We start from the raw sequence: 13,227 nt of genomic DNA on the forward strand, positions 1-13,227 counted from the left end.
ATGCTGGGTCTATATGGCTAGTTTTTTAGCTAGAAGAAGAAAGGCTTGGTGTTTTATTTACTTTTGTATGTTCTACGTTAATTACTGTAGGCGATACAGTAATTATCTATATCATTAATTAGAATGTCATTATTTAGAGTGACAACTGTCATTCATTAGAATGGTAAAGACTTTTTTTGCACACGGAGGTGTTCAGTAGATAGCTGATGATGGAAGGAAGGAGGGAGGGAGGGAGAAAGGGAAAGTGGGAGAGTGGGGCAGGAGAGAGGGATGTCTGTAGGTTATCAAACCAAGCTAAAGCTTCTGGTCTTAACTGTAGAAATAAATCACGATCTCTTCCACATGTTCTCTTCAAACTCTTGCAGCTGCAAACTCTTGCAACATTGGCACCCAAACCAGTGTCAGAATAAAAGTAAGAACAAAACAAAATAAACTAAAACCCCTGGCAAAGAGCCTAAGCATGATTAGACCATTAGAGGGGAGCGCTCCCTGAAGATGTGACCCCTCAACCTGTCTCCTGCACACTGGCCTTTTTCTTAAGTGACTTCCAAAAACACATTCTCTTGAGGTTTGCATGCCTAGGAGGATTTGGAGATTAGATGGAGGGAAACAGAATGCATTTAACAGGACCATAATTATCTCTCTTGCCTTTTTCCCCCCATTCCTGTGGGGCTCTAGAAATGTCAGGGCCCTTATTTAATGCAATGCAGTGCAGCTGGGGTAAAGACTTAACTTGGGCCGTGGAAATCCCTCCGCGGTTGGCAGCGTTGAGGGCTGGAGGATGGAAAGGAAGATTAAAAGAAGCTTGCAGTGTTCATTGAGACAACAACTGCACAAACAAAACCCGTGAGTCTCTCCCAACAAGCACAGAGGGAACTGAGAGGTGGGGCTGTTTCAGAAGGATTAGAGCCATGTGGGAGCTCGTGCTTTGCTCTGCTCATTACAAACTGAATCACCAGGCTTTCAGCTCAGGAAGCTCACCCCTCGGGCGCACGCAGCCATCGCGTGGGACACACCAGAATTCTCTTTGCCTTCAGTGTTTCTTTACCTGTCAGCTAAGAACGCGGGAAAGGTAAAGATTATTGAAGATTGGGGGAATGTTTTCCACATTCTTTATTATCCTGTTTTGTCTCAATCATCTCAATCTTCACATAGTAGATTCAGAGGAAGGCTAGCATAAGGAAAAGTACAGCTAAGCTGCGAGGGCTGTTGAATTTTTAATCCCCTAACCTTTTTCTCTCCCTTCTCTATTTATTTTCAAAGTCCTGGAGGAAAGGGATTGTCTAAACCCCATTTATTGGCAGCCTTTCAAAAAGCTTCATCTTGTAGCCTCACTAGGGGAAAACCAGGAGTGAGTTCTTAGAAAAATTGGGAGTCAGGAATGAAATCAGCAACTAAATGTTCAGCATTGAAGGGAGAAATACAAGTATTAGAAATGATGGCTCAGTGATTTCAGCATACACAGCTCTCCAGTTGGAAATCCTGGGGGGCTTTATTCCTGTGATCCTGTCCCACCCCCCCAAGGCAGGACATCCCTAAAGATCTAGACCCAGTATATACACCTGCACTCTTCCAGAGCAGCAGTTTTTATTTGTTTGCTTCCCCGACTCAGTGAGTCTTCACCTGTGCCCTCAGGTGACGGGGTTTGCTGCTCTTCCTCCAAAGGCTTAAGGCTTTTCTTCCGTGGGGAGAAGGGGCCGGGAGGGGCGCTGCACTTGCACCCAGCGATGCTTCTCCCCACCTCCATGGCTGCTCCACCAAGGAACCTCCTCCTTTCTCACCCACAGCTCATCTTCCTCCTGAACGCCCTAAGGTAAGTGGGGGAGGAACCTGTGAATACGTACAAATTCTCCTTGCGCCTGCGGCTACCAGGGTTTTATATTCTTGCGCTGGCCCACATTAAGCCTTTAGCAACTTATTCAGACTTTTAGCTGCTTTCTCCTTACCAGTGTGTGTGGTATCCTGAAGCACCTATTTCCGGTCAGCGGGTGCGTGCATTCCTCTCCTCCTTAGAGGGTCCTGCCTTCCCTTATATTTTGGGTTTGTTAGTTGCTCTGTAACTTCAGCCCGCTGGTAGAATCAAGACAGTTGTCAACTTGCAGATTGTCGGGTATGTGTATGTTTTGTTGGTGGTGGTGGTAGATGGGTATGGCTCTTTTCAGCTTTCTACATCCTAAGTGGAAGACAGAGTCAGCTGATGTGTTTATTGAACTCAGTTTCAAGGGTTATATTTTAGAGATGCTTTCAAATTGCATTTCATCCAGAGGGGAGTGATTCAGGTGTGCCTTGGCCGGGAAGCCAGTGGTAAAGGAGCTAGAAACATCTAAACTGAAGATAAAAAGTCTATGGGGAAAACTCTTCAAATATTCTCAGGGCAGCCATTTGGGAGCAAGGTAATATTTAGTTGGTGTTACTCCAGAGGCCAGAAGTAATGTGTGGAGATTACAGGGAAGCAGATCTCTGCTCAATACAAGGGGAACATGTTCTACTGAATCAAGAGAGCCATTAAAGCTGGATGGAGTGTTTTTTGAGGTAATGACTCCCCCTGTGACTATGAAAATGAGCTTCATGCAAGCTCAATCAGTTGAGCTTGCATGAAAATTTGTCAGAATATTTTTAAAGGTGGTTTTAGCATTCAGTTAGCAGTTTGGAATAGATGAACTGTGGCATGCTTTAAACACTTATAAGGAATCAGCTCCTTTCAGCCTCTTTTAAGTTCATTCTCAATTCCAGAGTAAGAAAATCCCTTGCCTGTGTGGTTAAAGTTATGGCTTCTTAAGACAAAGTGTATGTACCACAGTTTTGAGCACTTAGCTATAAACAGGTTCTTTTTTGCTGTGATCCAAAAGGAGTATCGCCAATTCTGGATAGTAATTATTGTTAGGGGTGTTTTCTACTTGGACTGGAATCTTTATCAAAAAGCTTACAAGTAAATATTAAAATTGAAGACAAGATAATGACGATTTAGCCCAGCAAAAGTAACAGTTTTGTACAAGAGTAACTTGAGTGACTTTTTAGGGTCCAAATTAAGAGATTCCAAAAGGTCAAAATCATCTGGTTTTGAGGAAAGAAAAAAGGAAGCAATTATATTAGCTGATGTGGGTCACATGTGAATGTATACATAATGTGAAACACAGTTGGAACATATATGGTTATTTAAAGATGAAGAGAAGCAGGCTGTATTCTGTAGAGTCACAGTAAATCAGTGGCTCCCATTAAACCAATCAGAACCTGGGAAATCCAGCTGGGGAAGAGGAGGTCTTTTGGAGATAGGCCTCCTGGGAACAGAGCTCCAGGTGGTGACAGAGCAGGGGTGAGGGCTGTGTCTTTGCCTTTTGAAGTGGCAGTGTTGTGTACCAACTTATGATTTCCTTGTAAAGAATGGAGCTGATTTGCTGATGTCTGTAGGTCTTCTATATAGAAACAATAGTGCCAGAGGCATAAATAGCTTCTGTGATAGTACGTCTAGTTTTTGCCTCATGTGTATTCTATATTGAAATACGTAATAATAAAATACCTATTTTTTAACATCTTTATTAGAGTATAATTGCTTTACAATGTGTTAGCTTCTGCTGTATAACAAAGTGAATCAGCTATACATATATCCCCATATCCCCTCCCTCTTGTGTCTCCCTTCCACCCTCCCTATCCCACCCCTCTAGGTGGTCACAAAGCACCGAGCTGATCTCCCTGTGCTATGCGGCTGCTTCCCACTAGTTATCTATTTTGCATTTGGTAGTGTATATATGTCTATGCCACTCTCTCACTTCGTCCCAGCTTACCCTTCCCCCTCCCTGTGTCCTCAAGTCCATTCTCTGTGTCTGCATCTTTATTCCTGTCCTGCCCCTAGGTTCTTTAGAACCATTTTTTTTTTTTAGATTCCGTATATATGTGTTAGCATATGGTATTTGTTTTTCTCTTTCTGACTTACCTCACTCTGTATGACAAACTATATAGGTTCATCTGCCTGACTACAAATAACTCAATTTCGTTTCTTTTCATGGCTGAGTAATATTACATTGTAAAATACCCTTTTTTTAAATGTCATGAAGAGGAGAGTTTGAAGCAAGTCAGTATATACACAAAAGCATTGGTGGCACTGTTGTGACATAAACAACACTTAATCCAGCCTCTCTCAATTCCCATTTCTGTACTCTTTCCTCTCATGCACATTCTCCCTTTGTTCTCTCCACCGTAGTCCTGTCTACTTCAGAAAGAGCCAACCCACATCTTTATGTGGCTCCTGGCTGTTCCTTGTTTACCATTTGGGAGTAATGTTTGGTTTACAAAGACCAATTTGGCAGATATATTAAAGCTGAGAAGGGGGGTGAGTTATAGGTCTTTAGAGGAAATGATTGTATCTCCTCTAAGTATAAGGCAGCTTCTTCTCAAAACATGGACTTTATCTCTTACATTACACATTGTTTCAAGGCATAACGGCCAGCAATGTGGTTAGTTAATGTGTACAATGTCCAGGCATCTTGTTTATCCTCCTTCTACACTTGTTTCCTGCATTTTGAGTATCTCTGATCTCCACATTTCCTCAAGAACAATTCCTAGAGAGTCTCCAAAATGAAGTTGGGGAAAGAAAATGGAAATTGATCTAGTTTGCTCATTTTACCTTATTTCATTTGTTTTTTTTAAATTGAAGTGTAGTTCGCACATATGGTTACCTTACCTTTGATAAAGGAGGCATGAATATACAGGCATGAATATACAATGGAGAAAAGACAGCCTCTTCAATAAGTGGTGCTGGGAAAACTGGACAGCTACATGTAAAAGAATGAAATTAGAACACTCCCTGACACCATACACAAAAATAAACTCAAAATGGATTAGAGACCTAAATGTAAGGCCAGACACTATAAAACTCTTAGAGGAAAACATAGGCAGAACACTCTATGACATAAATCACAGCAAGATCCTTTTTGACACACCTCCTAGAGAAATGGAAACAAAAACAAAAATAAACAAATGGAACCTAATGAAACTTAAAAGCTTTTGCAGCAAAGGAAACCATAAACAAGATGAAAAGACAACCCTCAGAATGGGAGAAATTATTTGCAAACGAAGCAACTGACAAAGGGTTAATCGCCAAACTGTACAAGCAGCTCATGCAGCTCAATATCAAAAAACAAACAACCCAATCCAAAAATGGGCAGAAGACCTAAATAGACATTTCTCCAAAGAAGATATACAGATTGCCAACAAACACATGAAAGGGTGCTCAACATCACTAATCATTAGAGAAATGCAAATCAAAACTGCAATTAGGTATCACCTCATACCGGTCAGAATGGCCATCATCAAAAAATCTACAAACAATAAATGCTGCAGAGGGTGTGGAGAAGAGGGAACCCTCTTGCACTGTTGGTGGGAATGTAAATTGATACAGCCACTATGGAGAACAGTATGGAGGTTCCTTAAAAAACTAAAAATAGAACTACCATGTGACCCAGCAATCCCACTACTGGGCATATACCCTGAGAAAACCATAATTCAAAAAGAGTCATGTACCACAATGCTCATTGCACCACTATTTACGATAGCCAGGACATGGGAGCAACCTAAGTGTCCATTGACAGATGAATGGATACAGAAGATGTGGCACATATATACAATGGAATATTACTCAGCCATAAAAGGAAACGAAACTGAGTTATTTGTAGTCAGGTGGATGGACCTAGAGACTGTCATACAGAGTGAAGTAAGTCAGAAAGAGAAAAACAAATACCATATGCTAACACATATATATGGAATCTAAAAAAAAATAGCTCTGAAGAACCTAGTGGCAGGACCGGAAGAAAGACATAGACGTAGAGAATGGACTTGAGTACATGGGGAGGGGGAAGCGTAAGCTGGGACGAAGTGAGAGAGTGGCATAGACATATATACACTACCAAATGCAAAATAGATAGCTAGTGGGAAGCAGCTGCATAGCACAGGGAGATCAGCTCAGTGCTTTGTGACCACCTAGAGGGGTGGGATGCGGGGGTGGGATAGGGAGGGTGAGAGGGAGACACAAGAGGGAGGGGATATGGGGATATATGTATATGTATAGCTGATTCACTTTGTTATACAGCAGCAACTAACACAACAATGTAAAGCAATTATATGCTGATAAAGATGTTAAAAATAAGTAAATAAATAAATTGAAGTGTAGTTAATTCACAATATTGTATTAGTTTCAGGTGTACAGCATAGTGATTCAGTATTTTTTCAGATTATATTCCATTATAGTTTATTACAAGATAATGGGTATAATTCCCTGTATTGCACAGTATATCCTGTTGCTTATTTATTTTACACATAGTAGTTTGTTTCTTAATCCCATACCTTAATCTCACCCCTTCCCTTTTCCCCCTGGTAACCACTAGTTTGTTGTCTATGTCTGTGAGTCTGTTTCTGTTTTGTATATACATTCATTTGTATTATTTTTTAGATTCCACATATAAGTGATATCATGTGTTGATAGTATTTGTCTTTCTCTGTCTGACTTATTTCACTAAGCACAGTATTCTCTAGTTCTATCCACGTTGCTGCAAATGACAGTATTTCATTCTTTTTTATAGCTGAGTAATACTCTGTTGTGTTTATATGTCAAATCCTCTTAAGCCGGTCATCTATTGATGGGCACTTGGATTGCTTCCATGTCTTGGCTGTTATAAGTAGTGCTGCTATGAACATTGGGGTGTATGTATCTTTTCAAATTAGTGTTCTTATGTTTTTTCCTGGTATATACCCAGGAATAGAATTGCTGGGTCATATGCTAGTTCTATTTTTAGTTTTTTTTAAGGAACCGTCATACTGTTTTCCACAGTGGCTTCACCAATTTGCATTCCCACCAACAGTGTACGAGGGTTCCCTTTTCTCCACACCCTCTCCAGCATTTATTATTTATAGACTTTTTGATTATAGCTATTCTGACAGGTGTGAGGTGATGTCTAATTGTGGTTGCATTTCTCTAATAATTAGTGATGTTGAGCATCTTTTCATGTGCCTATTAGGCATCTGTATGTCTTCTTTGGGAAAATGTCTATTCAAGTCTTCTGCCCATTTGTAAATTGGATTTTTTTAATATTGAATTATGTGATCTACTTGTATATTTTGGATAATAACCCCTTGTTAGTCATGGCATTTGCAAATATTTTCTCCGATTCTCTAGGTTGTCTTTTTGTTCTGTTGATGGTTTCCTTTGCTGTGTAAAAGCCTTTAAGTTAATTAGGTCCTGTTTGTTTATTTTTGCTTTTATTTCTTTTGCCTTAGGAGAGTGATCCAATAAAATATTGCTATGATTTATGTCAAAGAATTTTTTGCCTGTGTTCTCTTCTAGGAGTTTTATGGTGTCATATCTTCATTAAGATCTTTAATCCATTTTGAGTTTATTTTTGTATATGGTGTTAGAGAATGTTCTAATTTCATTCTTTTACATGTAGCTGTCCAGTTTTCCCAGCACCACTTATTGAAGAGACTGTCTTTTCTCCACTGTATTGGGTTAGCCAAAAAGATCGTAAGATCTTATGGAAAATCGAATGAACTTTTTGGCCAACCCAATGTATGCTTCTCTCCTTTGTCATAGATCAATTGAGCATAAGTACATGGGTTTATTTCTGGGCTCTCTATTCTGTTCCATTGATGCATGTGTCTGTTTTTGTGTCAGTACCATTCTGTTTGATTACTGTGGCTTTGTAGTATAGTCTGAAGTCTGGGAGGATTATACCTCCAGGTTTGTTATTTTTTTTTTTTAAGATTGCTTTGGCAATTCTGGGTCTTTTGTGGTTTCATATAAATTTTAAGATTATTCGTTCTAGTTCTATGAAAAATGTCCTAGGTATTTTGTCCTAGGGATTGGATTAAATCTACAGATTGCTTTGGGTAGTATGACCATTTTAATAATATTAATTCTTCCAACCCAAGGGCATGGGATATCTTTCAATTTCTTTGAATCATCTTCAGATTCCTTCATCATTATTTTATAGTTGCTAGAGTATAGGTCTTCCACCTGCTTGGTTAAGTTTATTCCTATGTTTTTGTGGTTTTTTTTGGTGTGATTTTAAACAGGATTTTTTTTTTTTAAAGTTTATCTTTCTGATATTTCATTATTAGTGTATAGAAGTGAACCAGATCTCTGTATATCTTGTATCCTGCATCCTCACTGAATTCATTAATTAATTCTAATAGTTTTTGGGTGGAGACTTTAGGGTTCTCTATAGGGTATCATGTCATCTGCAAATAGTGACAGTTTTACCTTTTCCCTTCCAATTTGGATACATTTTATTTTTATTTTTTTTCTTGTCTGATTGTTGTGGCTAGGACTTCCAATACTATGTTAGGGAGAAGTGGTGAGAGTGGGCATCCGTGTCTTTTTTTCTGAATTTAGCAGGAAGGCTTTCACCTTTTCACCACTGAGTATCATGTTGGCTGTGTGTTTGTCATAAATAGCCTTTATTATGTTGAGATATGTTTCCTCTAGATCCTCTTTGATGAGAGTTTTTGTCGTGAATGGATGTTGAATTTTGTCACATGCTTTTTCTGCATCTATTGAGATGATCATGTGGATTTTTGTCTTTTCTCTTGTTAATGTGGTGTGTCACATTGATTAATTTGCATATGTTGAACTATTCTTGTGGCCCTGGGATAAATCCATCTTGATCATGGTATGTGATCCTTTTGATTTTTGTTGGATTCTGTTTGCTACTATTTTGTCGAGGATTTTTGCATCTGTATTTATCAAAGATGATGGCCTGTGATTTTCTTTTTTTTTTTTGTAGTGTCTTTGCTTGGTTTTGGTATCAGGGTAATGATGTCCTTGTAGAATGAATTTGGGGGTGTCTCCTCCTCTTCAATTATTTGGAATAGTTTGAGAAGGATTAGTATAAGTTCTTATTTATATGTTTGGTAGAATTTTGCAGTGAAGCTGTACAGTTCTAGACTTTTGTTTGCAGGGAGTTTTTTTGTTTGTTTTTTTGTTTTTGATTGCAGACTCTATCTCACTTCTGGTTATTGGTCTGTTCAAATTGTCTCTTCTGGACTCAGTCTTGGCAGGCAGTATATTTTTAGAAATTTGTCCATTTCTTCTAGGTTGTCCAGTTTGTTGGCATATAACTGTTCATAGTATTCTGTTATGTTTTTTGTATCTCTGTGGTATTGGTTTTTATTTTTCTTGTTTCATTTCTTATTTTGTTTATTTGAGTCCTCTCTCCTTTCTTCTTGGTGAGCCTGGCTAAAGATTTATTAATTTTGTTTATCTTTACAAAGAACCAGCTCTTCCTTTCATTAATGTTTTTCTACTATTATCTCTTCTCTGATCTTTATTATTTTCTTCCTTCTGCCTACTTTGGGCTTTGTATGTTCTTCTTTTTCTAAGTCTTTTAGGTGGTAGGTTAGGTTGTTTGAGACTTTTCTTACTTCTTTAGAAGGCCTGTGTAACTATGAACTTTCCTCTTAGAACTGTTTTTGTTGCATCCCATAGATTTGGAAATTTGTGTTTTCATTTTTATTTGTCTCAAAGTATTTTTTAATTTCCTCTTTGATTTCATCATTGACCCATTGGTGTTTTAGTGGCAAGTTATTTGGTCTCCACATGTTTATTCTTTTCCTCTTTTCCTTTCTTTAATTGATTTCTAGTTTCATGCCATTGTGATCAGAAAAGATGCTTAATATAAATTCTATTCTCTTAATTTTTGTTGAGGCTTGTTTTGTGGCTTAGTATGTGATCTATCCTGGAGAACATTCCATGTGTGCTTAAAAAGAATGTGTACTCTGCTTTTTTAGATGTAATGTCCTGTAGATATCAATTAAGTCTAACTGGTCTATTGTGTCATTTAGGACTTCTGTTGCCTTGTTGATTTTCTGTCTGATGATCTGTCCATTGATGTCAGTGGGTGTTAAAATCTCCTACTATTATTGTATTATTGTCACTTTTTACTTTTATGTCTGATAGTATTTGCTTTGCATAATATATTTAAGTGCTCCTGTATTGGGTGCATGTATGTTATATCCTCTTCTTGTATTGATCCCTTCATTATTATATAATGGCCTTCTTTGTCTTTTGGCATAGCCTTTCTTTTAAAGTCTATTTTGTCTGATACGATATTGCTACCCCTGCTTTCTTGTCATTTCCATTTGCATGAAATATCTTTTTCCATGTCCTCACTTTTAGTCTGTGTGTTTCTTTCACCTTGAAGTGAGTCTCTTGTAAACAGCATATTGAAGGGTCTTGTATTTTTTTGTTCAATCAGGCACCCTGTGTCCTTCGATTGGAGCATTTAGTCCATTGACATTTAAAGTAATTATTGATAGGTGTGTACTTATTGCCATTTTATTCCTTTTTTTCCAGTTGTTTTTGTAGTTATTCTTTGTTCATTTCTTCTTTTTTTTTTTCTGTTTGTGATATAGCAGTTCTTCTGTGGCATGCTTACATTTCCTTCTTTCTTTTTTTTGTATCTATTGTAGGTGTTTTTTCTTTTTTAATAAATGTATTTGTTTTATTTATTTTTGGCTGCATTGGTTCTTTGTTGCTGTGCGCGGGCTTTCTCTAGTTGCCGTGAGTGTGGGCTACTCTTTGTTGTGGTGCGCGGGCTTCTCATTGCGGTGGCTTCTCTGGTTGCGGGGCATGGGCTCTACTCTAGGTGCGCGGGCTTCAGTAGTTGTGGCACGCAGGCTTAGTAGTTGTGGCTCTTGGGCTCTAGAGCTCAGGCTCAGTAGTTGTGGCGCACGGGCTTAGTTGCTCCGTGGCATGTGGGATGTTCCCGGACCAGGGCTTGAGCCCGTGTCCCCTGTGTTGGTAGGTGCCACCAGGGAAGCACTATTACCAACTTTTTGAACTCAGTGTCTGGTAGACTGATTATCTCTGTTTCACTCTATATCTTTTCAGGGATTTAATCTTGCTCTTTCAATTGGGAGTCATCCCTCTGCCTTTTCATTTTATTTAACTTTCTCCATCTCTTTGAATTTAAGTGAAACAGTTATCTAATGTGGTCTTGAATGGGTGTTCTTATGTGGGAGTGTCCCTGTGTTGACTGCGTGTGCCCAATATCTTTGGTGTGAGGGCTGGATTTAATGTGGATGCCTCCCACATCTTTCCTCAGTGTGTACTGGCCACTATCACCTTGATAGGGGGTATGCCTTGTGTTGGAGGACCTGAAGCCTGCATGGTGTCAGGTGGGACTTCCTCTCTGCTCAGTGGCAGTCATCACCCTGTCAGGGGTGGGGTTAGTTCCCAAGTTGCTAGAGTGGAAGCCCCAAGGGCTTGAATAGGCTCTGTTCCCTTTAAGTGTATGCTTTTCCTTTCTGCACTGGGGGTTTTGCCCCAAGGGAGGGGAGTGCTGATGTAAGTGAGGCTCCTGTGCTTACAGAGTTCTGATGCACAGCCTGTGTAGATGTCAGTGGCTCTGTTCAGTTGCAGCCCAGGGGGTTGCATGTTTTCCCAGATGTAGTGCAGGGTTGTGTTGTGGGGTGGGCAGTACTGGAGCATTAACTTGGCTGGGACTAGGTTGGGGCATTGTGATTGCAGGAATTGAAGCAGCTGTGCTGCCATCTGAGGTCTGGGCTGCTTTGGGGGCATTGTTGGAGTAATCGCCAACACTGGCAGCTGATGCCTCACCTGGACCACACCCTAGGCCCCTGACCCTTTCTGCATTGCTAGATCAAGTCTTCTCCCAGGACCCAGCTGCCCTAGATCCTGTGCCAAGCTGTGGTGTGGAGTGAGAGGGGCCAGGATATTCAACCAGCTCGGATTGGGGAGTGCAACAAGGTGGAAGCCGCTGGGGTGGACCTCTCTGTGCACTATCTGTTGACAAGGCAGCACCTGCAGACTCCTTGCAAGTGGAGTCTAGGCTTCTCCAGCCTTTTTATCTCTCGCAGCAGTTCTCCCAGCAACCACGGGAGCTTGTCTCCTACATGTAGGACCCGAGGACTGAGACACCCAGTCTGTGCCTTGACCTGCTCCCTCTCGAGGGTGAGAGTCCACCCATGTGGTCTTTCTTTTCCTCTTAGACACCTTCCAGGGGCACAGATCTGGATCCAGTGCTTTTTTCCTTCCATCCTACCCCGTTACCTGGGAATCTTTCTTGCAGCCTTGGTTGTATAGGAGTTCTTCTGCCAGTTTCCAGTAAATTTTCTGTGGGAATTGTTATACATGTAGATGTATTTTTGATGTGTTTGTGCTGGGAGGTGAGCCCCATGTCCCCTTACTCCACCATCTCAATACCCCTTTTAGTTTGCTAATTTTAGATTCTCTGGTTAGAGTTTTGATAGGGAAAGAATTTGAAACTGCCAGTCAAAATCGGTTAGTGCTGTATAAGTAACTTATCAGTGATTATGTTTATTTCCTCAACTTTCTGAAAATCAGAGTTGATATACACCTACATTTTTATATTATTGTTTAAACTCAACCTAGATTTGTATTTTAGTTATGTTTATTTCATTATGAATTCATCTAACAAATCGTTTGTTAATTACCTACTGTGTTTCAGGTACTGTGTTAAATTCTGGAACACATAGAACAAAAGTAAAACTCAATGTGTATTCTCACTTAGGCTCCACTATGCTAGGCACTGTGGGGATATGGAGATGACTTAAGATATGGTTCCTGCCTCCAAGAGTATGTATAGGCTACATGAAGAAAAAGGATGTATTCATAAGGGAATATAAGGGAGCATTGGCTAAGTACTGGCAGTTATGTAACATCTAAGAAGTCCAGGAGATTAAAAAGGAGACTGAGTAAAACCTATAGGATGAGAATGTAGACAGAAGGAGAGAGAGGGTTAAGGTTACTCAAGTACAGTTGATGGGGCTGTGGCTGTCTGTGATAGTGTGTTGGATGCTGTGAACACACATAGATGGAGGAAAATAAGCTAGGATTGAGTTCTTGTTATGTGATCAGCACAAATCCAAAAGGCACAGGGCACACATGAGTGATATAAGGTATAGTCATTTTTATCTATATACTACAACTTTGTTGGGGTGCCAAGAATAGTGTACATGACATAATTAGAAAACAATCACATCATATTAAGTGAGTAGCTGCTAACTAAGTGTGGCTAATTCTAATGTGTTGTATGAATTACTGAGAGAGGGAGACAAAGAAGGCTGGAGAAAATCACGGATGCCTTCATGGATGTAGTGTAGGACCTTATGAGACATGGAACTAGTTGATTTGTAATACTTTTACAAGTAACTGATACACTCAGAATATCAGATATATAAGATACTATATTCTATGAG

The 13,227-nt window shown here is 39.7% G+C and overlaps 1 protein-coding gene across 1 annotated transcript in view; it reads right to left on the minus strand.

The window, feature by feature from the left end:
- Positions 1-1,667: 1,667 nt before the first annotated feature.
- L1TD1 (LINE1 type transposase domain containing 1) overlaps positions 1,668-13,227 on the minus strand; it is a 30,206-nt gene continuing 18,646 nt past the window's right edge. The window contains 1 exon segment of the mRNA XM_068562458.1: positions 1,668-1,808. Coding sequence (XP_068418559.1) covers positions 1,668-1,808 — 141 coding nt within the window.

This window comes from Eschrichtius robustus, chromosome 14 (assembly GCF_028021215.1).
Source record: "Eschrichtius robustus isolate mEscRob2 chromosome 14, mEscRob2.pri, whole genome shotgun sequence".
Taxonomy (NCBI): Eukaryota; Metazoa; Chordata; class Mammalia; order Artiodactyla; family Eschrichtiidae; genus Eschrichtius; species Eschrichtius robustus.